General features: G+C 41.0%; 1 protein-coding gene across 2 annotated transcripts in view; it reads left to right on the top strand.

Annotated features, from left to right (window-relative positions):
• Positions 1-23146, top strand: part of prdm16 (PR domain containing 16) — a 188814-nt gene that overhangs the window by 61700 nt on the left and 103968 nt on the right. For both annotated transcript variants that reach the window (XM_042408542.1, XM_042408543.1), the window contains exon 2: positions 5241-5707. In XM_042408542.1, coding sequence (XP_042264476.1) covers positions 5241-5707 — 467 coding nt within the window. The remainder of the gene's footprint in view (positions 1-5240; positions 5708-23146) is intronic.

The raw sequence follows: 23146 nt of genomic DNA, 5'->3' as shown, positions 1-23146 counted from the left end.
TGGTGACCCTCACACACTTACACACACACATGCATACATGCACATGTATGCGCAATGCACCCACATCAAAATGTTTGGTCAGTTATTGCTCAACCAGCTGCCCATTTTTCATATCTGTCATGGTCCACACATTCTCCCTCTCCCTTACATTTTTTTTCTTCCATGAGACTTTTCTCCATGAGTCTTTTCTCCCCATATTTGGAGCCGGTGCAGAATTTTGCATAGTTTTGCCTTTTCCCTGGATACTGTCTTTTCATCAGTGGCTGGCTTTCCTTTTGAATTGAACCAGATCAATTTACGAGCAGACAAAGATACAGTCTCTGTGTGCGTTGGAGAGGGAAGGCAGTGAGGGAAATGGGACGTGTGTGCTTTATGATGGCCATCATTGGCACACACGTCCTATTTCCAGCTCTCTTTCATTGTTATCATAGCCACGGCCATGGCTCCACTGTGCTGCTTGTTCTCTAGCAAACCATACACCTGGCTCTTAATACTCAAGCTATTGTTGGCATCCATTCTAGCCTGTGGTCTGCAGTACTTTATAATGTGGCATCTCCGTACACAAATAAAAATGTATAATTACGATTTTACAAAGATCCATGATTTTTCTCAATGAAAGCATGGATGCTTATGCTGCGAGAAGGGAGTTGGTCCTTATTTGACGCAGTATTTATAGATTCCTTAACAGAATTCCTGCATGCAGTCAGTGTTGTTTTTTTTTTTTCTACCCAGACTCGGTCGACAATACAACTCAGTCTATACGCCACAAGGCACATGTGTTTGTGTGCGTCCAGGCAGACGGCAGAAAATGACTCCAGATCTCTATCTTTCTGCATTTAAGTCTAGAGTGCTCTGATTAAACACAACCACAGAACAATTTAGCCGTTGTAAGGCCCTCCGATCAAACCACTGATTTTCAGCACTGTGTCAAGTTATTTTGCCATGGCAACGCTGATTACAATGTTATCAGCATGTCATATTTTTTCAGTATTTTAATTTTTTAAATCTCGACTCTTGAAAGTATACTCTAATTTGTCTTTAATGGCTTGTGCTGTTGTCATCTGCTTGTCTTTGGAAATATTTGACATTGTGAAATGTATAATTTAGAGGCTAGTGTCTATAAATGCCATATCTATGTCATATCTTGTAATTTCACTGTGACATGCAGTAATTATGAGATATCATCTTTACCTACAACACCATCTGATCTCTTGCACATGTGTTTAGAGAACAGTAACAGCTCCTGCAGTTGCAAACAGATGTGTGTTTGTGTGATAGCCGGCATCTGTGTTCATACGTGCCTTAAAATCTTTGTTATTGCAAGCCATGCTACAAAGCAAAGAGCTCTGTTTATGGCACGCATTTACAATTTATCAAATAAATGGGATGCCTTCATGTGGCCTGGGCCTGGCTCTCAGGCAGAGCAGCGTAGTTTTCCACTGGAATAACAGCCGCTGAACAAGCAGCCCATTGTAGCCACAGCCAGCACCGGGACCCCCAAGGTGCGAATTAATGATTGACCCCTGATGTAATCAGGATAAATAGCTCCCCGTAAAAGAGAAAGAGATGGCGAGAGGAACAGAGAGAGAAAGAACAACATAAGGAGCCAGGGAGAGGAAGGCACTATCTGGCCCGGGTGTTTTTTAAGAAGCCCTCCGGGAGACGAACCTAACATCTCTTTCTGGGTCTTTTGAGACCCAGAGCTAACATACAGCTGTTTAAAACAGCTCAGTCGTCAGATTTTAGACTCTTCGTCTCCTCCTCTTTGTCCTCCTCCTGGCCCCTTTCATTATTTTCCTGCTTACTTTTCTCATCTACAACTTTTTTCAGCGCTGGTCGAACATGGTCAACTTGTCTTACAGAGGGGAGGAGAGAGAGAGAGAGAGAGAGCCTGTCTCTGGTGGCATGTAATCTAAAAATTTCCCAGTTTTCTCTCCAGGCAACTTTTTATGAATTAACAAAGTTACGACTGAGAGTTGAACTTGTTTAATATCACACTGCGTTTGCCATTTCTCCTTCGCTTTCCTGCTTCAAGTGTCTCACAAAAGATGTTTTGTTCATTTAAATTAAGGAGGGTTGTTTTTTTTTTCTCTTTCTCCTTGTTACTCAATTATTTGACGTAGCGATCTGTGCATTTTTTGTGCACAGAGGCTCTTAAAGCCAAATAGTATTTAATAGATTTTCCGAGGCTGTCTCTCTGCTCGTCAAAATTGCTCTCAATGGGTCAAGTGCCAGTGAGAGCGGGGGAATGAAGAGAGAGAGTGAATGTTAAAAAAAGTGTTTAACAGCCTGAAAACGCTCTTGATTGTGTGGAGGGAGCAGCAGATAGAGCTGAGTTATAAAACTTTAATTGATCTGTGAAAAGTGGAAGCTACTGCTGGCTCACTTGTTCCATGCTTAATTGCACGCCTGGTCTGAGGCCCTATGAAACAGTGATCATTAAAAAATGGGTTCTTTTCCAGTCAAAATCACTGGATGACGCAAAATCAGTCATAAAAGGCTGGATTTTACTGCTGCAGCTTTATATGATAAGTTTCCCGGAGCTGCGTGGACAGGCTGCAGGTTTGCCAGGCGCTGAAAAGCCCCTGTCGCATGCTTTCATAGTTTCACATTTCACATTTAAAACGTACATGTCAGTTAATTTAACAACTTTCACAGTCCACATCTGTCACTGGGCTGGAACCCAAATATTTATCAAAGAACAGAAACTGATGCTCTGTACTATGAATGTGCTCCGAATTCTAGTGATGACTTTTTTTTTTACTTTGGTTTTTTGATTAGTTCTTTTAGACTTTCTCTAATTTACAAACCTTGGTGTTGCCTGCCCTACCTTTTTAGGCATATACAGAGAAAGAAATTAGTATACTCTTAATGCTGAAATATAACTTACAAAGTGTTCTTTGAATTACACTTATTAATGACGTCTATCTTTTACATCAAACTATTAAAATTCAACAAAGACAGTGAATTCATCATGACTAATAAACCTCTGTGTACTAACAAGCAAAATCTTTAAATGTCATGTTGCAGCTCCAGCTTAAACCTGGGAAATGGTGGCAGTCTTGGCAGCAGGCTAGATGCAGACTAACAGAGAGAGAGAACTTGATTGGAACCACCCCTGCTGTAATTTTGGGCCTAGTTAGCCCGCTGATTGCCAGTCCCTGTGTTTAGACAATAAAACTGCAGTGGTGCTTTGACTAAAGACACCAGGATCTGTCCTGAGAGGCAAAGGAGACACACATAGATGTGCATGTACAGAAAAATGGGACTATGACTGGATATTTAACCTCAACACTTTTGGTATTACCCAAAATGTGTTGGTTGCACTGAAAACTGTCAAGTATCAAATGCAGATAGTTCCTGATTTAAATACAAATTCTGGCAATTTTGTACTGTTTTATAAAGGCAAAGTTCTTGTACAGCTGCTTGTGTTTAGACAACATTTGAGAAATTTTGCTTCTTTTGTTAAATTAAAAAAAAAACCTTTGTAGAAAAACATGTTTATATTTCTCAAAATAAGGTGTCGAAAAAAGTAATCTGTTAGTATGAGCACCAAAACAAAGGTATTGTATCAATAGCAGGTTTTTTATGGACTCATATAAAGAGTAGTCCACCTATCAGAGATCCCTTTCTCTCTCCTTTGTCAGCCGGGTGATGTTCAGAGAGGTATATGTTGAAGGGAATACAAATAATGTACTGTTAAAACTCCCACATACCCCACAAAGACTCCACATGTCACTCACAGAGATGCATTTGAACATGCACATTTACAAACCTTCACTGCCCACAAAACAATTCCCTAATAACATAATAACACTTGGAGAAATGGGATGAAGCTTCAAGCCAAATGTTATGTGCATCCACACACACTTGCAGTACTCACCATCTTTCTCACTCATGCTAGAATGGTGGGATCTTGGAGCACAAGCACAATCATGTTGTCAATCCCCGACCGTGATGATAATGATAGGTGACGAGGCTAACCAGGTCAGTGATAGACGTGGCCATTATTTGTAAGATGAGTCCTGGCAGACAACAGTGGCTGTGATGGAGTTGAGAACTTTTCCCATCAAGGATTTGGCTAATCTAAAGCTTCTTCTCTTGGTCTGTCTCGCGCTTCTCAGATAGTCTTGGGAAAATCTGTGAACTGAGCATTTTGTAGATGAAGCCCACCAGATGGATGGGTATTCTTTTCTGAGGACCTCCAAATTCTCTCATTGAATAGTGTGGTTTTCTAACAGTTTAGAGGTTTAGAGATTGCAGTGGGTTGTTGTTTTAGGGTCAAGAAGTCATTGGATGCGTAATGTCCTACTGAAGTTGGACATATGACTTATAGTATTTCAGTTTCAGTTTCTGAGGTTATCCGTTACCTCTGTGGTGTAATCGCATAAGACATTGGGCCTCATGCAAGAGTCGCTCATACAGACAGATTCGTAGTAGGAATAAAAATCCAGACTTGTCATATGAGTCATTTACAGATTGTCTGACTTTCTCCACAGTGGGAAAACACAAAAAGCTTTTTTTCTTTCTTTTTTTTTTTTTTTAAATTTTATGATATTATTAGCATAATATATACAGTTGAGTTGAGTTTGTAGGAAACTTCTTTCACTCCTACAGCCGCCTCAGGGTCTTTCTGCTGGTCATTGTCCAGGTGAACAGCTTCAGTTATAACACCTGATAGTGAAACCTTACCCAAAGTATAATAATCTCTCGTCCATCTTTATGTCCACCTCCATTCAACAGTACTGTAAGTCACGGCCCGCTTTACTGTAGCAGGACTTTTTTTAGCATCTTAATTCATGTCTAACCGTTCTCTCTTGATTTATGTCACAGTACGCCGCTGCTCTGATGACATGTCTTTGGCAGCTGTATGAATATTTTCTAAAGGTTTCAAGTCCCCTAATACTACAAGAGAGACTGCTAATTTTGTTATGTTTTCTTCTACTGATTTCTGACTGTAGGTGTGAAGTTCTTTTTACTCAATTTTGTGAATGAATAATGTGAGTAGTGCCCTTACATAACAATTTGGGGGCATTGATTACGCAGATGATCAAATCTTACAGTCTTGAACAGGCGGCATTCAACACGTTTGTTGAATGGGGTTTGGAACACTTGTAAAAGCAAATCTGAGTGTGGTGTACAATAAAAATATTAAAATGTTCTCACGTGAGGTTATGTTACAGTATCCTCGTCAACCTGAATATTAACAATCGTCTCTGTATTTGTGTTTTGTCTCTCAGATGACAGTGAGCCAGTGGACAGCATGTACGACACAGAGGCCGACCTCCCGGGTTTAGCGTCCGGCGGAGGTGGTGCTGACAGCCCAGAAGACGACGCAGAAGACGGCGTCATCAACATGTCTCCCCTGCCCTCACCGACTCCTTCCCATCCAAACAACAACCACCACCACCTGCTGCTCCCCCACATCTATGCCACCCACCACCACCACCACCTCCACAACAACAGCAACAGCAGCAGCAATGACCAGGACTTCACCACGCCCAAGGAAGGCTCGCCCTACGAGGCACCTGTCTACATTCCTGACGACATTCCGATTCCCAGTGAACTGGAGCTGCGGGAGTCCTCTGTGCCCGGTGCCGGCCTGGGCGTATGGGCCAAGACCCGCATTGGTGCTGGCGAGAGGTTCGGTCTGCACAACACACTTCATCACGGGGTCACAGGCAAAGACAGCTCCTTTGGATGGGAGGTAGGAACCAGCCGGGCTTTTTTGTGCTTTGTTTTGAGTTGTTTACTGTTTTTTCTCCTTCTTTCATTCTTCTGTGATTGTCTATCACTTTGTTTGTGGCTCAAACACAAATGTACAATAAGATAAGAAATGGAATAGTGATAGTGAAGCAACACTGAAGAAGGTAAGTGAATGAATGAGCCTCTCTTCATTCACACATTCGCATTTCCAGCAATCACTCCTCATTCACAGTCATCTATCTCATCATCAGTATAGATGCCCTTTGCATTTGCATCCCCTGTGTGATTGGACCTCATCTTTGATCCTGCACACACACACGCACACACATACATACACACATACACATACACATACACACACACACACACACACATACACATACACATACACATACACACACACACTAAACACACTGGTCCTGAAATCCAGCAGCACAGCAATGTCAGATGGAAAAATCTGGCTGATTAGTGGAGGTATCAGCTTTTCTGGGCGTCGGTCTGAGCGAGCACACTCATTTGGTCACGCCACCTGATATGGAAATGGAAGAAGCGTGGCCCAGTGCAATGGCGGCATATTGAACTATTAATTTTCATTTCAACATGACATTAGAGGATATTGAAGTTGCTTCAGTAAGCTCATTAGGAAAAAAAAAAGGAACTGATCTCTGCGTGTGTGTCTCTCTCTCCGTGTCTCTCTTTCTCTCTTTCTCATATGTCTAATCAGAGATGAAATATACTGGCCTGCTTTTCATTTCACTGACTCCTTGGCTCTTCATTTTTAGGGGAGCGGTCATTCACATAGTCTCATATTACATTCATATGTAATAAGCAATAGAGACTTGCACAAGTTAATCATTGGAACACTATGTTGGAAAGGGCATGATGTGCTTGAGTTAGACACCACCAGGCACCAGCTGATGTCACAGTTTTTAAATTTTAGATGTGCACAAACAGGCCATGCAATCATTTTGAAGAAGAGAACTCTTGTTGTATAGTAGTTACTGGTAACTAAGCCTTTAGAAGACCACACAAATTGGCACATTAAATTAAATATTTCATGTCAAATATTAGCACAATTTTCCAAATGCTGTGAATTGATAATGAGATAAAATAATAAAGTTTACTTGTATAGCACTGAGAATGCTCTACAAACACAGAATAAAATTAATGTTTACTAACTTAATCATTTCTAAGAATCTATTAAACTTATCATATTTTGCAGTAATGACAATAACTGTATATGGTTTTCAAAATGCTACTACTGTTCTGTTCTGTGAAGTTAACAATTAGGCAGACAGAATAAAATTAGCATCATAGGAGCAAGAATAAACCTGCACTTGTCAATAAGTTAAACAGGAAGCGTAAACTATAAACTCATTTGAAGTTTGAAGATAGTGGAGAGCACAATTGAAATTAGTAGATATATTCTCACAATATTTTCACATTTTAAAATATTACAAAAATATTGAATAATTCTCTTAATATGTTAAATCAGAAGAACTCCTCGTGGTTTCCACCAAATCCTTCATTTCTCTTTTCACTCTGTTTTATTCTTAACAGTTGTAGGAGCATGCAGGCGCTACACTATGTGGCAGTGTGCCAGGCTGAACATTTTCCTTTTTAAAGTTCATATTATGGCTAGCCATTCGGGGTGCAAAGGGCACCTCTCCAAAAACTACACTCTCTCCGTAGCTGTCGTGTTTTCTCTCAGTTTTCCTCCTCCTTCCTCTTTTCTCCCCAGACACCCGACTAATGCATATTCATCAGTCAAGCTTTAGCTCTTTGGCCTGTAGGAAAAAAGGCCAACTTCATTCTGAAGAGATACATTCACACATATGCTCATAGAAATGCCCTGGCATACAGACAAACACACACACACACACACACACACACACACACACACACACACACACACACACACACACACACACACACATAGGCCTTCTCGAAAAGAGAGGGACTTAGCATATTGTCGCACTTTTAAGGTGTCCAGTTATTTTGGTCAATTCATGATGGATGGACAGACATTTCAGCACTTTTGAAGGACTATACATATATATATATATATATATATATATATATATATATATATATATATATATATATATATATATGTATGTATGTATGTATATATATGTATATATGTATATATGTATATATATATATTACAAATATGTTTTTCTTTTAGTTTATTATTTTTAGTTTAATAAGCCTGTCCAAAATTTACCTTTGAATTTGTCACATTTTTTGGTCTTTTAATTTTGACATTTTGGAAGTTTTATTTGTGAGCAATGCAATTTTTTCTAATCAGAATGCATGAGGCTATAAGCCTGAGGTCAATTTAGTTTCTCTTCAAGGTAAAACCTTTGGTCTTTGTGTCCCAACCTGTCAAAAAGGAACGATTGATTTGTCTTCCCTTCATTCCTCCTCCTGAATGGTTGTTGGAGGCTCAGGCTGTATTATTTTTTTAAGATATCCTGTCTGGTTTGGGGCTGGAAGCCTTCAGGGGCTCTCCTCTCCCAGACTCTTATCACAGATAGTCATAACAGTCAGCCTGTTGATAGTCATCAACAGACTCCCCTAGGAGTCCCTACACCCCCTTACTCCCCCCTTTCACCATCTACGCCTCTACTCATCTACTGCCTCTGGTCTTAGACAAATAGACAGACGAGGCAGCAAGAGAAGTATGGCTATGTTCAGAAATATGCTAAAAGAAATGAGAGAGAAACAAGGATTAATGGGGAAGGCTAGAGTAAGAAAAGAAGATGCAATAAACCATATTTATCACAGAATCAGTAATGCAGGAGGAGTTAAATACTGTTCATGGAAAATCCGTGAATGTGTTTTACTCCAGTCCGCTGCCAAAACAGGGGGATGTGTCATGAGAGATATAAGTGATGTCATCTGAGATCTCTGTGGTGTAAATATGATCGTATCTAACCAAGACCTATTTGATTACTGCTTAGTCATTCTTGGTAGGAAGACCAAATTGGATTAGTGCTGAATTTAGTTATCAGTGATTAGTGTAACCGTGCTTCCCTTTTTATAATAAATTACAGTAAATTAATGATGTTGGGTTTTCTTCCCAAAATGCTTCTAAGAGTTAAGAAAACAAACTTGTTTTTATCTTGATGACCACCTCTTTTTAAGTTGATTGAATTATCTTAAAATCAAAGGTTGTAGAATGTGCAGTTAGCCCTGTAATCCTTAAAAAACATAAAATCACCAAAATTGCAGTTACAAGATTGTCACCCATCAACAATGATATATGCCATCTGCACTAGTACGCTAAAATCCAAAACAATTTAACTACATTGACTGCATTTTTGTGGATTTTTTACTAAGACTGGCAATAACTCATTATGTTGGATTTGCGAGCACCGCGGTCTACCAACATGGCCAAACAACTCAACAATCACATGGCGGATGCTGTAGCGCTTTTGGATATCTGAGTGGAAGTGTAGATGGAGAGAAGCAGAGAGAGGACTGGAGAGAGTGAAAGAGTGTTGAGCGAGAGAAAGAGAGAGAAGAAAGAGGAGGGCAGAGAGGAAGCCTACAATTGTCTGTCCTGGGGCATCAGGGACTGGAAGAGGTGTTAACTCAGACTCATTTCAGTGAGACGGACAGCTCAATCTAAGAGCTGCTTCGCTGCAGGCCATGGCCATTCTCTTCTGTCGCAGACTCCCTCTTTGGGCCTGCACCGAGTCATCCATTTAAAAACCATTACGCTCCCCCTTTAGCACAACATGATAGAACGCCAGGGCCCCAGGTCTACTGTATGTGTGTGTGTGTGTTTGTGTATGAGTGTGTGTATGTCGGGCTGCCAACCCCTCAGGATAGGAAGGCCTGAGCAAGCAGAGTGAGGCGAGGCCCTCAGAGAGTCCAGTGTGGGGATCTACTGTCAGAGTGACTGCTGCTATTATCTGGCTGGTAGATTGGCCTGACTTGCCTATTGATAGAGACATGTCACCATACAATGGCTGGAGGTATTGTGTTCTTCACTGACTGGCATTGAATGGACTCACCGATGAAATTCTCTCAGGTTTTCAGATGGCAGGGGAGAGGACAACACATCTGTGGATATGTTTGGCTGAAGCAGTGCATGGTAAAATACCTGCAAAATTTACGGTTAGGAACTATAACTAACATTAAATCCTTCCTAAAGGAGTTAAGCGTGCATAAAAACAACAGCAACGACTTTGACTTTGATCTGTAGATGAGAGATAAAAGAAAATCAGATCTCTTACTTATGCCTGTATTTAGGACCTTTTGTTAAGCATGACCAAGCCCTCTCAAAGCAATATTAATGGTGTTTACTCTCACTTCTCCTTACCCGTACCACTGGGTGTGTCCTTGCACCTCTGAATCATGGCTTTTGAAACTCCCCCGGCACCTATCAGCTATGTCTTTTCTCACTATCTTTTGTTTCTCTAGCTCGAGTGTTTGCCTGAAGGTTAACGCACATCAGGTGTTGCAGCAACATTTCACAGACTGTGAGAAGATGGAGTCACTTGTCAGTTTTAGATGATCCTGAACTTATAATTACTAATCTTGGTGTTCTGCAATTGTCATTTCATAGAATGTAAACGGTACACAGCACAATACCTTCAGGGTGTCACATTGTGAGGCTTGATACAGGGGACATAACAAGGACACATCGTGCATTTGATTTTAGGGATGTGCATTGATGTAGACCCTTTGGACAAGGTCAGCATAAATACATTCACACGCAAATGTATCATAGAGTCCATGTCACCCCTAGAGCCATATTTGTCTGTTTGCAGCAGTGGACCTTGGGATGACTTTGTTGCCAGGCAAACTTCTTTCTCTCTGTCCCTCATTCTTTTTCTGTTTACTTTTCGTGGGGTGATTTTCCATATCAGTATCATTCATCCAGTGATGTGTGGAAAGAGGCAAAAGTAGGCTAGCTCTTCTATTTACCCTGTTATTGACTTAGTGATAGGCTAAGACGTTTGGCGGGCACTCTCATGTCGCCAAGGTCCTACGTGACATATACCCATCCGTCCATGGCATCATGCATCTCCCTCACCCTGTCAGGCACTAAATCTCAGACTTGACAGCTCGCTTTTCATGCTGACATTATGCTTCTTTTGTTCTCGACCTAATCACTGAGCTAAGCTAACGTCCTTGTCTCCAAACATTAGAGAGAAGAAGTCCTGGCACACCCTGACACTTATCTGTCCTGAGTCTGACCCACCTCTCGCCTCCCAAAGTGTTTGCTCGCCTTTTGTGTTATGCCTGAGGAGGGCGGATGGCCAAGTTCTTATGCTTCAAGATATCCCTATAGGGCATTCAAGGTGCAGCTTGCAACTTGTCTGATCTGTTTGCCTTTCACAGAAAGGTGTTCTTTATCTTGATTATTTGGCCCTTAAGGTGACTGGTACCGAACTGATAGGGCAGAAACTCCCTGGGACTGCCAGTAGACAGTAGTCACACCGAGTGAGTGGATAGTATCAGACAGAAAGAAAAAGAGGGAGTGAGATAATGAGACATAGAGCTGTTTCCTGCTTGACTTGACTAATGTGCTTTCTGACGTTCTCACAGTGACAGTCATGTTCTGCTGCTTGTCACCAATTATGAGTGTTGGAAAGTAAGCATTCACTAACCACAACACAGGAAACCCTAATCCTACATGGATCCATTTGTTCATCATTTTTAGACACTCAGTCCTAACATTACTTCTAGTTAACTTGAACCCCTACCGTTTAGACTATTGTATAGCATGAGTGAAGCTCTTTACATAAATGGGGTCATTATCATGTCTTTTAGTAATCAAATCAGGACCATGCTCTGATGAACATGGCCTTGAGCTGAGAGTACTTCTCCTTAAAGCCACTTAACAGGAAAAACAGCAGGCCATCTTGGTTTTGCCTACTCAGATCTAATTTCATTGGAAACTGGAAGATAATTTTATATTAAAGGGTCAGTTCAGCTAAATCACATACTCACACAAAAAAAAACATATTTTCCCTTTTAGTCCTAGTACTATTTAGCCATGGAGTTAGTTTTGTGATATCCACTACCGAGACTTCTCCTGCCACTTCCATACAACAGAGGTAGATAGTGAATAGAATTCTGTTTACGGTGCAAAAAACATTGAAAAGTCTTGAGAAAACCAAGATTATTAAAATCTGGGCTCATAAAACTGAAACTATCTGCATGTGTAATCTACCACTAATCCCTAGTGGTAGATACACATTTTTGTGATTTGCTTTAATCTTATGTTTAACTGACAAGATCCATAATATTTAATGCTGCGTTGGTTCAGAAAAATCTCCTAAAAGAAATCTTTCAACAAAAGGAATCTTTTAAAACTTAAATTTTGAGACTGTTAAAATTATGAATATATGTGTATTTACACCTAATTGCATATTTTTCAAGATTGGTTCTATGAAATTCTGCGTTAATGTAGGGAGTTACTTTGGCACATGTGCCTGTAGTCCCACATTGTAATGAAAGGGATATCAAACCTGTGGTTTCTAATAACAGTATTGACCAACAGTGTGCGGTTTTCTGTCATCATTATTTGACTTTGACAGAAACCCCAAGTTTACACATGGAGCAAAAACACCAGAGAGGGAGCGTAACACCACAAGTCCCGGGCCTGGGTGCTATAATATCTTCCATTCACGTTCATTTTATGTAGGTTTTAAACATGCCATTAGCCAATTTAATCCAATTTTCCCAGCTTTCGGAGCACTCCAGTGGAACAGATTCCATCTAATATTAAACATATGGTCGCCGTTGCCCCTAGAAACACCACAGCAGCACTGGGTTTTTTAAGAAGCTGTTAAAGACATGCCTCCTGTGTCCCAGTGCAAAGCGTTGTCAATTATCTTCAATGAACATGGTAATTGATAACGAGGAAGCAGGGCAGCAAATTAAATGTCAGGTTTGATTAGAAGCCTGATGCCTTATCATTTGTTCATAACTCGTTACCAACATCTGTTAATTAGTTAATAAATTAATCTGCAGGGCTCAGATGAAAGGTGCGCGGGCTCTCGAGGAAGTACAGTCATCCATCTTTGAAGAGAGTGGAACTTGACAAATATTGTCCCTGGGATTTGGGCTGTTATTACTTGGTCATTGGTTTCAGACCTCAGACACTCCAGCCAAGCATTCTCAATGGAACCTCTTGTTTGCCTGAATAACCCCCCCACAGTCTCCTCACGCATCTCCCCCACAATGCTATCCTTTATTGCATGGGGTTTCTCTTTGCAGACGTGTTTTAAACATTCATTTAAAAACCCTCATATTGGTCCATCATTCCTCTGTGGCAAAGCACAGGTAACTCCTGTCCTAGTCCCTCTCCCCCTCTCTTTCACTATGTATCTAGTTAAACCCCATCGTTCATCATTGCCATGAGAATAGTCCCAGCAGTTAGGGCCTCAGGGCAGGAGTAGACAATGACACTGCTCTTTGCCAGAGTGGAAGATGATGACATTTGTTAAATGTTGTTTGTGTTGGTGATTAGATTTATGCAATCATGTAAAAATACAGAAGTGGAGGCCATATGTTACCCTTTTCTGCCCTCCTCACTCTAGACTCATATTTATAAATTAGTCAGGCTCATCTTGACTCAGCTTTTGTCATACTTGACGTCAAATATCTGCATGAGAGTGTTACATTTGTTTGTCTATAAGCGAAGAGGAGTGAGCAGTGCAATGCAAGACCTCTGTTAGTCATAGATCATTTACCCTTTCTTCAATTTTCACTCACTTTCCTTCTCTCCCTTGCTCTAAATCTCAATTTCTTGTGCAGCTTAACATTTCTGTGACTCAAGCAGGAGGTGGTGACCTATTAATCAGGTTCCCGTGGCTGTTGTGATTGCCATTTTCCATAATCAGATACACAACACGGCCCAAAAGCCTTGGCTGTGGAAATACTTATTTTCGTTAACTCCTTAGACTTCTTGTGCTACACTGTAGACTTCAATCCATGAGTAGTTGAGCCCAGGAGCAACCTGGAGCACACGGCTGTGTGTTTTAATTAATTTTTATTAGGTACAAGGACTAACGTTTTGGCACAGTGTGTATCTTAGTCCAAGTCAAACAGTCACGGTACAAGCAGAGTAGAAAGAACCCTCATATGATCAAGCATATGATTGGTTCTCAAGGGGGAGTGACGACTCTCACCAACCAATCGTCATATAATAAGCAGAAAAGTTCAGGTAAGGAGAAGTAACCCTCCGGTCCTCTGATTATTTCAAGTTTATATTTATTTTGCAAATCTCCAGTTATACAGTTTATCATACTGTATATTCAGTATGCACTACATGTTTCAGTATGTTTGCTGTATTGTGGTACAGCAACGCACGAACATGTTCAGGCATACACATTACCACACTCACATAATGTCCACACAAACATAGGGAGACACAGGCGGGCAGGAAAAAGACATTCTCCCATGTTATTCTTTCCTCAACTTGGTCATTTAGAATAACAGTGCGGAGTGAGAAGCTAAGCACGATGACGACATTAGATCTAAAAACAGTGTTGAATTGTTGAAGTGTCAAACACGCCGGGATGTCTTTACTTTGGAAAGTCTCCGGAATCGCTCGAGTGATTTTCGCTCATTTTCTCCACCACTGTCATTCGGCGCAAGACCTGGAGTCTTGTCTGCATGAGACAACAAGGAGGTTTTGACAGAGTCAAGATTTGTAGAGGCGTGTGTATGTGCCTGTGTGTATATCTGTGTGCACACAGACACACATGTCCACATTTCTGTCTATTAATCATCGTGGGCACTGGTCCACCCTCCACATAATCCTAAATCTGTCAGATTTCCCCAACTAAAACAGGATCTCACTAGGAGTTTGTTGTAATATCCTAATTTAGTACGAGTGCTTGTGTCAAGATGACAAATAACAGTTTAAACAGATGTTTCCCAGACATTTCATTTATGAGATATCATTGCCTCATTCAATTTTGTTTGCATCATTCTGCATACTAGTCACCATGACTGTGAATTTTTATTTCTAATGGCTGCTGTAAAGCATTAGTGCAGTGGTATGTAGTGGATTTTAATTATCGTCATCATCAGAGGTATAGTAACACATTTAGCATAAGAACTGCTTGAAAGTATTACTGGTAAATTTAAAACATGGCTATGATAGGACTCTTAAGTTTCTCTGAAACAAAATGACAGCATGACAGTCTTTAGAAAGTAGAGAGACCCCAGACACCTTATTAAACAATTATTTAATCACATCTCAAGAATTACATATTAGGCAAGTGATGACAGCCTGTGGATGTCCTGACTCCATACTGCATGTTCTACCTTGCCAATACAGCTGTCACCAACACTTTTACTTACATGTAGTTGTGAAAGAGAATCTGTAGTTGACTAAAAATATTTACAGCCAGAAATGTTACGTATTAAAAATCACTGCTTACTAGTCTAGTAAAATGGCTGTTTACTAGACTACTGCAGACAGCTGCAGGGGCAATTCTAGGATTAGACCTTTAGGGGGGCTCAGACCTTAATGAGAATGTGACATGCATACAGTGCCTTGCAAAAGTGTTAAACCCCCCTGCTAAATCACTCATTAATACATACATTAATATTTGTCTATTCTATTCTATTTCTATTATTTTAATTTACAACAATAATACTTTTAATGTATTACCAGTAAGTAACATGAGTTTTACACCACAAAAGATGTTTTTAAGAAAATGAAAAATAGAATATGCTGTTTGCAAAAGTATTCAGCTACCTCACTGTAGCAAACCTCAATTCAATTAGGTACACAATGTGACCTTTAGAAGCAACCTAATTAGTTGGGTGGTCTATTGTAGTGTATAATAATAATGCTTCAGAATGAACAATCACAGATTTCAATATAATACACCTGTTTTAGAGAGGACCCTCAGTCAGCTAATGAAACCTGAGGCAAAGACTCAATCAAAATGATTGAACTTTGAACTTTCCAAAGTAAGTACAAGGTCAGGTTATAGCAAACCAGATATGAGAAGTGTACAAAACATTGTTTCAGTTTCTGAACCATATGGGGACAGTCCACCATATCATCAAGCAATGAAAGAGTAAAAAAAATAACTTATGTTACAGCGTTACCTGCTGAGAAAAGTAACTTGTTAGAGTACCTTTGTGTCACCAAAAATTAAAACCCCTTTGTGATTCCTTGCGCATGTTGGTTATATTGTCCAGCTATATGCCTACCTCTGAATGTATTGACTCTACCATGATTGCATAGCCTAAAGTAGTCTATGGCCCATAATCTGTAACTCTGTAGGCTAATAACAGGAATGACAGATGCAATATCCAAAATACAGCACTTTATTAATGATTATGTTTGATTACAAGTAAATATAAAATCAAGATGGTACTGGGGCTCAATGCATATAGCCTGACAAGTTTGTACAACATGTAATTTTTGCAATTCAACTGCAATGAAAAAAGTTTTTAAGAATTATAAGAATTATTTAAAGTACATGAAAGTAAATAGAAGACCTTGAGGGTACCTAACAGATGGCACCTGTGCAACCTTTGGGCTGCTAATGATCTTACAACAATCTGGGCAGAGGCATAGGCACAGCCTACGCTAGCCTCTATGAAAGCAATAAAACATGGGCTCGTATAGCCTACAGTACATTATGTTTCAAAATGCATTTAATGACAATGCAATGTAGACAACATTATAGATCCAAGACAAAACTGACAGAGGAGCGGGACTGAGAGAAAAAGGCACAATTACAAATGCGTCTGATACTTCAGCACCCCGGACAGCGCCATGGATTTATCAATACACAGCACAGTTAGGCTACTGATATTTCAGAGCCATGGAAGGGGCCATAGATTCTAACTTGCACAAACCTCAACAGATAAAGAATCAGTGAGTCAGACAGACTAGATTAACATATTCAACTAAATAACCCCTCTGTCCTAGTACTCTCTCTGCTACTAGGGGATGGAGGAGGGAATGGCAGGTTAACAAGGGGGATGCATTTTGGTCATTTTGCTAACAAGAGGGATGGCATCCCCCCTCAAATCGCCTACTGCCTGGAACACCTTGACAAAAGTAGAACCATTGTTGGTGATGGTGGCAGTCACTTTAACACACAACACCATAATGTTTATCTGCCTGATCTCACTGGCAACCGTGTCTTAAGTGTGCCTTCCTCTCTCTTGCCTGCAGGCAATGGCAGCTTTCATGCACTGAAAAGTAGAGGAATGGATCCAGGATGTTGTCATTCCCATAAAATAGGGATTTTATTGATGATCTTATGGAAAGATTGAGATTCTACAGTTTATATTGGGAGCATCTCCTTCACCATGTAACCAGCTACAAGCTTGTTAATTTCCCTTGGAGTGACAGCTTTAGCCAAACTAAAAGCTAGCCATTGCTGTTGCGGTGCTGTAGCACCGGCATTGTTCTCCTCCTCTTAGGGCCTCGCCACCAGTGCTGTGGTTGTGGAGCTGTGCTTAGCTTGCAGGTGCTTCTTCATATTTGAAGTAGAGGTCTTTGCAAGCTGACACACACTTGTCCCCCAGGCACAATTTGCATTTCACTGTCATGTTCTTGTCCTTTTCACCCATAAATTCATAATAATGCGAATACTTCCAGGCTGTCCTGTCTGCCATCTCGCTAGCTGAGCTGCCTTATTTTTTTTCCCGAGTCCACGAAGATCGACCCTACTCTACCTCTGATTGGCTAATACTCATAGCCTTTGTTGGTTAGATTGATTAGGTTTAGGCATGAGGAGTGAGATGGTTAGGGTTAGGGTAAAAATATCAGGTCAGAGCCAATCAGAGGCAGAGTTTGGGCAGGTCTTTGCTGAATGTGGGTGGGAAAAAAAGTACTCTAACATGTTACTTTGTATTGTGTTATCCCCGACAATATACAGTACATATGCTGTCAAATTAGGCTGTGCACCTGAGAAAGAAGCAAACTGGTAAGAGATAAGAGTTTGAGACCAAAAGAACTTGAGTGGCTTCAATAAGAGAAAGAGTGCATGAGTCACATTTTATGTTCCAATGCTTCAATTCACTGTCCATAAATGTACTGTAAATATACCATAATGCCCAATTCTATCAGAATAAGAAATATTGTGACTAAAAGAAATTAAAATGTGTATCAGTTAGCTCGTTAGCTGGCAAGTGCGCAAGCAGACTAGCCTAGTGAGCAAACATTAGCCGGTAACCTCTGAGCTAGCTAGCTAACTTGCTAGCAAGCGAACAATGTCAGCTAATGTTCTTTGACACTATTCACACCTTGGAACTATAACAATACATTTAAATAGACTTTGATATAACTCTGTGACCCGCACAAAAAACGTTAACCAACTTTAACAGTAGGCCCTACCCACACAAATGACATTCACGCACTGCCATGTATAAAATCTGAATGTAGCAAATTTACATGCAAGCTAGCTCAGATATTTCTAATGTTAGCCATCAGCTAGCTAGCTTGTGAGCTCACTAATAAAGTTAATGTCTGAAACTACCAGCAGTTAACATTATGGCTTGTTCTGAAAAAACTACAGTGATAACTTCACCTCCAAGCCTTACATTAAAATTACATTGACACATCGCCAAATACATTAATAACACACAGTAATAATGACCATTCTGACCAAACGTTCCCTGTCAGAACATTCAGCAATTTTATATGCTAACGTTTCAACCTACTTGTGTTTTTCTGCACCATGAAATCCTAAATTCACTACCTAGCTACACCTCGCACACTCAGTTTGAGATTTGGGATGGGTAGAAGTGAAGAACAGTGCTTATTTTAAATTTACAAGCATTTAAGCCCCAGAGAAGTTCGCAAAATGTAATGTTAAAGGGCTAAAAATTATTTCAGAAAATAATGATAATAATACTTATCATTATTATTATTATTATTATTATTATTATTATTATTATTATTATTATTATTATTATTATTATTATTATTATTATCTTTTGGGGGGGGGGGGGGGGTGCTGAGATGAAATTTAGGTGTGCTCAAGTACTCCTAAATATTGTATGAAATATGAGGGTCTTCTATAATGACATTTACTTTGCCTGAAAATGAAACTAAGTCAAACTTAAACTAAGTTTTGTCAAAATACAACAAGACACAAATGCTCAGAAATGTCACTGACAGATGGAGAAATGAAGAAATAAACAAATGAACAAGTGAGTGGACAAATGAGCAAGCAAACAAACACAAATCAGTCTTCTCTTCAGTTTATTTCCATCATGGAGAACTAACTAACTTTACTTTTAATAACTTACTAACTTTAACTCTAATAAAAGAAATAGAAACTGACCAAGACTAACTTAATTTCTTAACTTAACTTAATTTCAAATCTTCTTAATGGTCAGCACAGTGCACTGCAAGCCTCTCAGTCATTCTGTCCTCTATAAATGCCATATGATTCTGCTCTATGTCATTCTTTCTGGAGAAGAGGTGAGCTGATGTCGGTGCAGCTGGTACGCAGCGGTACCCAGCATGCCACCCAACACCAAAGGAGTGTGGAAAAAAATATTCTACTTCTCTGAGACTCTTAGGCTTGGGCCATGTGATACAGAAGCTATGCCAAACAACAGAACAAAAGCACTTTCTTACTGTGTGAGAGTGTGACTGTATGTGCATATATGCTGGGAGAAATGGCCCCCACCCTTACCTGCAAACAATAGAGGTGTTACAGTTTTATTTGCTGGATCACATGATGATTATGCAGCATTTCAAGAAAATCTTACCATTAACTGTCAAATCCATATGTCATGTATGCCCTCTTTTTTCTTATCACTTCTGGAAGTTATGTGCCATGATTGGGCATTATTTAAAAGTAGATATGAAATACTAAATACTATGAAACTCTCTCTATGTTACTTTGTTTGCTGTTATTTTATTGAGCCAAACTGTTTCTGGTGACAATGCCTGCTCCCCTCTGCTGGCCAAGAGCTCACAATGCCACTTTGTGAACAAGTGCTAAGTGCTCTTAATGTTGTGTGGCCGACATTGTTTCTTCAGGGAGGGAGAAAAAGACAGACACTCTAGTCTAACTTTATAAAAACATGAAAGCGTACAGTCGCGCACACTAGCAAACACACAGTGCTCAAACAGTCTCTCACACACACTCAAAACATGGTGCCTACCAAGCTACTCAAGCAGAACAACTCAGCTCTTTTCCAGCCCTCCTTAGGAGTGGGGGGTGCACGACACACATGAGTCACCATCACCTTCTGTCTTTACACCTCCTTCCATTTCCTATTTTACTCTTTTTATCCCTTTGCCCCTGTTCTTGTACACTTGAACATGTTCACAAATGCTCACACACAGAGCACAGTGCCCTCTCTACAATTGGATCATCACGTGGCCTCCTGAGCATCCTTCACTGAGTCTTGGTTCACTTATGCGCAAACATGTTTATGTCCTGGTACAAACTTTCTTATAGCAGCCTGTGGCCTCTTTTTTTCGACGCCAAAGTGCTGTCAAATGCTGACCTCTGTGAAATAGACATCATGTGCTTTCATGACAAAATACAGGACGTGTGCTTTAATTATACCCAGATCACAGACGCAGATCTTTTCTTTTGTGATTCATTGATTTTTCAACCCCCTTTCTCAACCTTATGTGGCCTCCCTCTCTATTCCTCCTTTCCTTCCTTTCTTTTTGCTCCCTCCTCCTCTTTTCCTGGCCTCCGGGGTCCTGGTGCTTCTAATTCGGCCTTATCAGTGAAGTAATTTAGCTGCCACAGCTTGGGTTTCTGTCGCGCGGCGAGCGGCCCCATTGTCCTGCCCTGCTGTTGCCGAGATAAACCCTCAGATTGAACAAAGTCCGCACTGACCTTTACAAACTCCCAAATCTCACTCTGTACACCCCTCCAACAGAGATTCTCTCTGCCTCAAGCTCTTTTCTTAGGGTGGGGTGTGGGGGGGTGGGGGCTTGGGGCACATCAAGTGGGAGGGAGAAGGCGAATGAGTGTGTGTGCATGTGTATGTATGTGAAAGAGTGAGAGTGTGTGGGGTCAGGATGGATTGAGTGAGCGTGAGATGGACAGGGGAGAGGGATTAAGATGGCTGACTGAGCCTGTCTATATTTCCAATGGCACTTCGCTCTAAGAGGGAGGCCGAGGAAGAAAAAGTGCACTGCAAGCAAAGCATTCAAGTGTGCATTTTCCTGTCTCCTTCAGACTGCTAGGGAAGGCTTTTGTGAGCCACATTGTCTGACCTTCCTGCCTTCCAGCCTTCAATCAGAAATACTGTATGATTTCTTTGACGTAAGTTTGTGTCTTAGGTCCTCGTACTTGCTGTTGATGTCCCCGAAACGGCTCATTCAGAGAATCCTGACAAAAGCACCGTTGAACCCCTCGTCTTACCTCCATTGTTATCTATCATGTCCTTCATTCCTTGGCAAAGGGCCCAAGAGGAGTCTGTCGGGATTGTTGCTTTGACACACAGTGAAACGGCCAGAGGGGAACGGTTGAAGCCAAGTGGCGTGGGGGTAGATGCTGTGTTGGGGAGGTTTGGGGCACAATGCAACAGGAGTACCCTCTCCATTGTGAACAACTGTCATCCTTCAGAAGCCACTCGACTAGCTCTCCATGCCGAAAATCCTCTGCTCTCTATTCCAACCGTCTGTTGGTCAGGCAGGGAACCTCATCAAAAGGTCTTGGAGTTGAGGATTGAGACAGAGTGGGTGGAGGGATGGTGGAGGAGAGAAGTAGTGTTGTTAGTGTAGTTGGGGTGGTGGTGGGTGAGTGTTTGGGGGTGAATGGTGATGAGGGATGGGGGCATACCAGGGTCCTAAGTTGAGATGTGAACTTCAGAGTTAGGGATGAAGGACTAGAGAGAATCTGCACCACTCTATTGCTTGATCAGGGTGGCCCTGTGTTCATCCCTCCATCCATCCCTCTTCCTTTCCACCTCCCCCCGCCCACCACCACCTGCCTGCAAGCCACCACCAGTGTTCCCAGGGAGATGAGCGCTACGGAGAAGAAGGCCCACAAGGGATTAACTTTTCACATGGCTGGGAGTCCTCATCTCAAAAGACCTGACAACCCCAGACGGCTTGATTAAAAAAGAAAAGAAGAGAAGAGGGAGGGAGGGCACAGGAGGAGGAGAAGAGGGGGAATTCTTCACATGATGGCCCTGAGAGAGGGATTTTGGATATTGGGTGTCTTTTTTTCCCTTCGTCCAAAGCCCCCATGTCTTGGTTGAGAATGAGCAAATTGTTCCTCCTGTTCTCTCGGCAGTCCCTGTGTTGCCCGGCCTAAAGATGTGGGTGGGCACCAGCACACATTGTTGACTCCTCACAGGAAACCTAGAGATGTCCTCTTGTTTGAAAAAAAGAGGGGGAAATCATGGTGGAACTGATGGCTTTTGATTCCAATTTTCATCTCTTATTTTTCTTTGGATGCCAAAAACATCAAAGAACCAGAATATTCAGTCATCGATTCCAATTTTCTACAAAGAGATGATTATATCATGATGTATTATTTATTTATCTGTCATTAATGTATTATCAAAAGCCCCCTTTTGTTCTGTGTATGTCAGCATTGCATTACAGTCAAGGAAGACATTGGCAGAGAAAGTCGGCGAACCGTTGCCGGCTTAAAGTTCTAGTGTTCAAGTGGCAAGGCGCCCTATTTCCCCTCACTCTATCCCAGATAAATTGGGCCTCTCAGGTTTGTCTGTGAGAAAGAGAGGACAAAAATCAAAACAAACGCTCCCACTGAAGTGAAGATGGGAGTAGGGGTTGGCTTTCCTCTCTGGCTAGCGGATCAGCAACTCAACCTAGCGGGACAGCGGGCCACTTAATACCTCCCATCTTGTCCAGGTAACAGAGCGGCCCGACAGGGGGGTCAAGGAAGGTAGCAGGGTATCGTCTTACAGATCACCACTCACCCTCTGGCTTCCTCCACATGGCTCACTTACCCTCTTCTCATCTCCGCTGCTGGGATACACTCACCCTCTCTTCCCACACCCCTCATCTTGGATACAAACATCCATTGAGAAAGTTTTTGTGGATATTTACACCCAATTTCTTCCTGAATGTGCGCTGAGATGAACTAAAATCCATATGAAAGCTAGTCAAGGACATACGCAAAATTCCTGAGTTTTGTTGCAATTGCCAGGCGTATTTGGAATAAACCCACACTAGAATCAGGTATTTAATCCTGACTTAGTTCATTTCTATAGCTTCATGAATTTCCATGGGGATATTTGCTTTACAGGCATAACAACGCTTTATGTTAGAATTAGTCAGTAGAAATAAAACACAGAAAGAAATAAAAGGCAGTGAAAGGAAGAAAAAGGGAACAAGGTAAAGGAGATTTTGAGATCCATACAGACACAAGAAAAGTGTATTTGAAAAAAAAATCTTGTTTGAATGACTACTACAAATGAAAAAGGAAATGCAAACACTGTCATATATACATATACGTATAGTGTAATTTCTAAATAGCGT

This window comes from Thunnus maccoyii, chromosome 4 (genome assembly GCF_910596095.1).
Source record: "Thunnus maccoyii chromosome 4, fThuMac1.1, whole genome shotgun sequence".
NCBI classification, from domain to species: domain Eukaryota; kingdom Metazoa; phylum Chordata; class Actinopteri; order Scombriformes; family Scombridae; genus Thunnus; species Thunnus maccoyii.
Note: the sequence above shows the minus strand (reverse complement) of the source record. Positions and strands in the feature narration are given on the sequence as shown.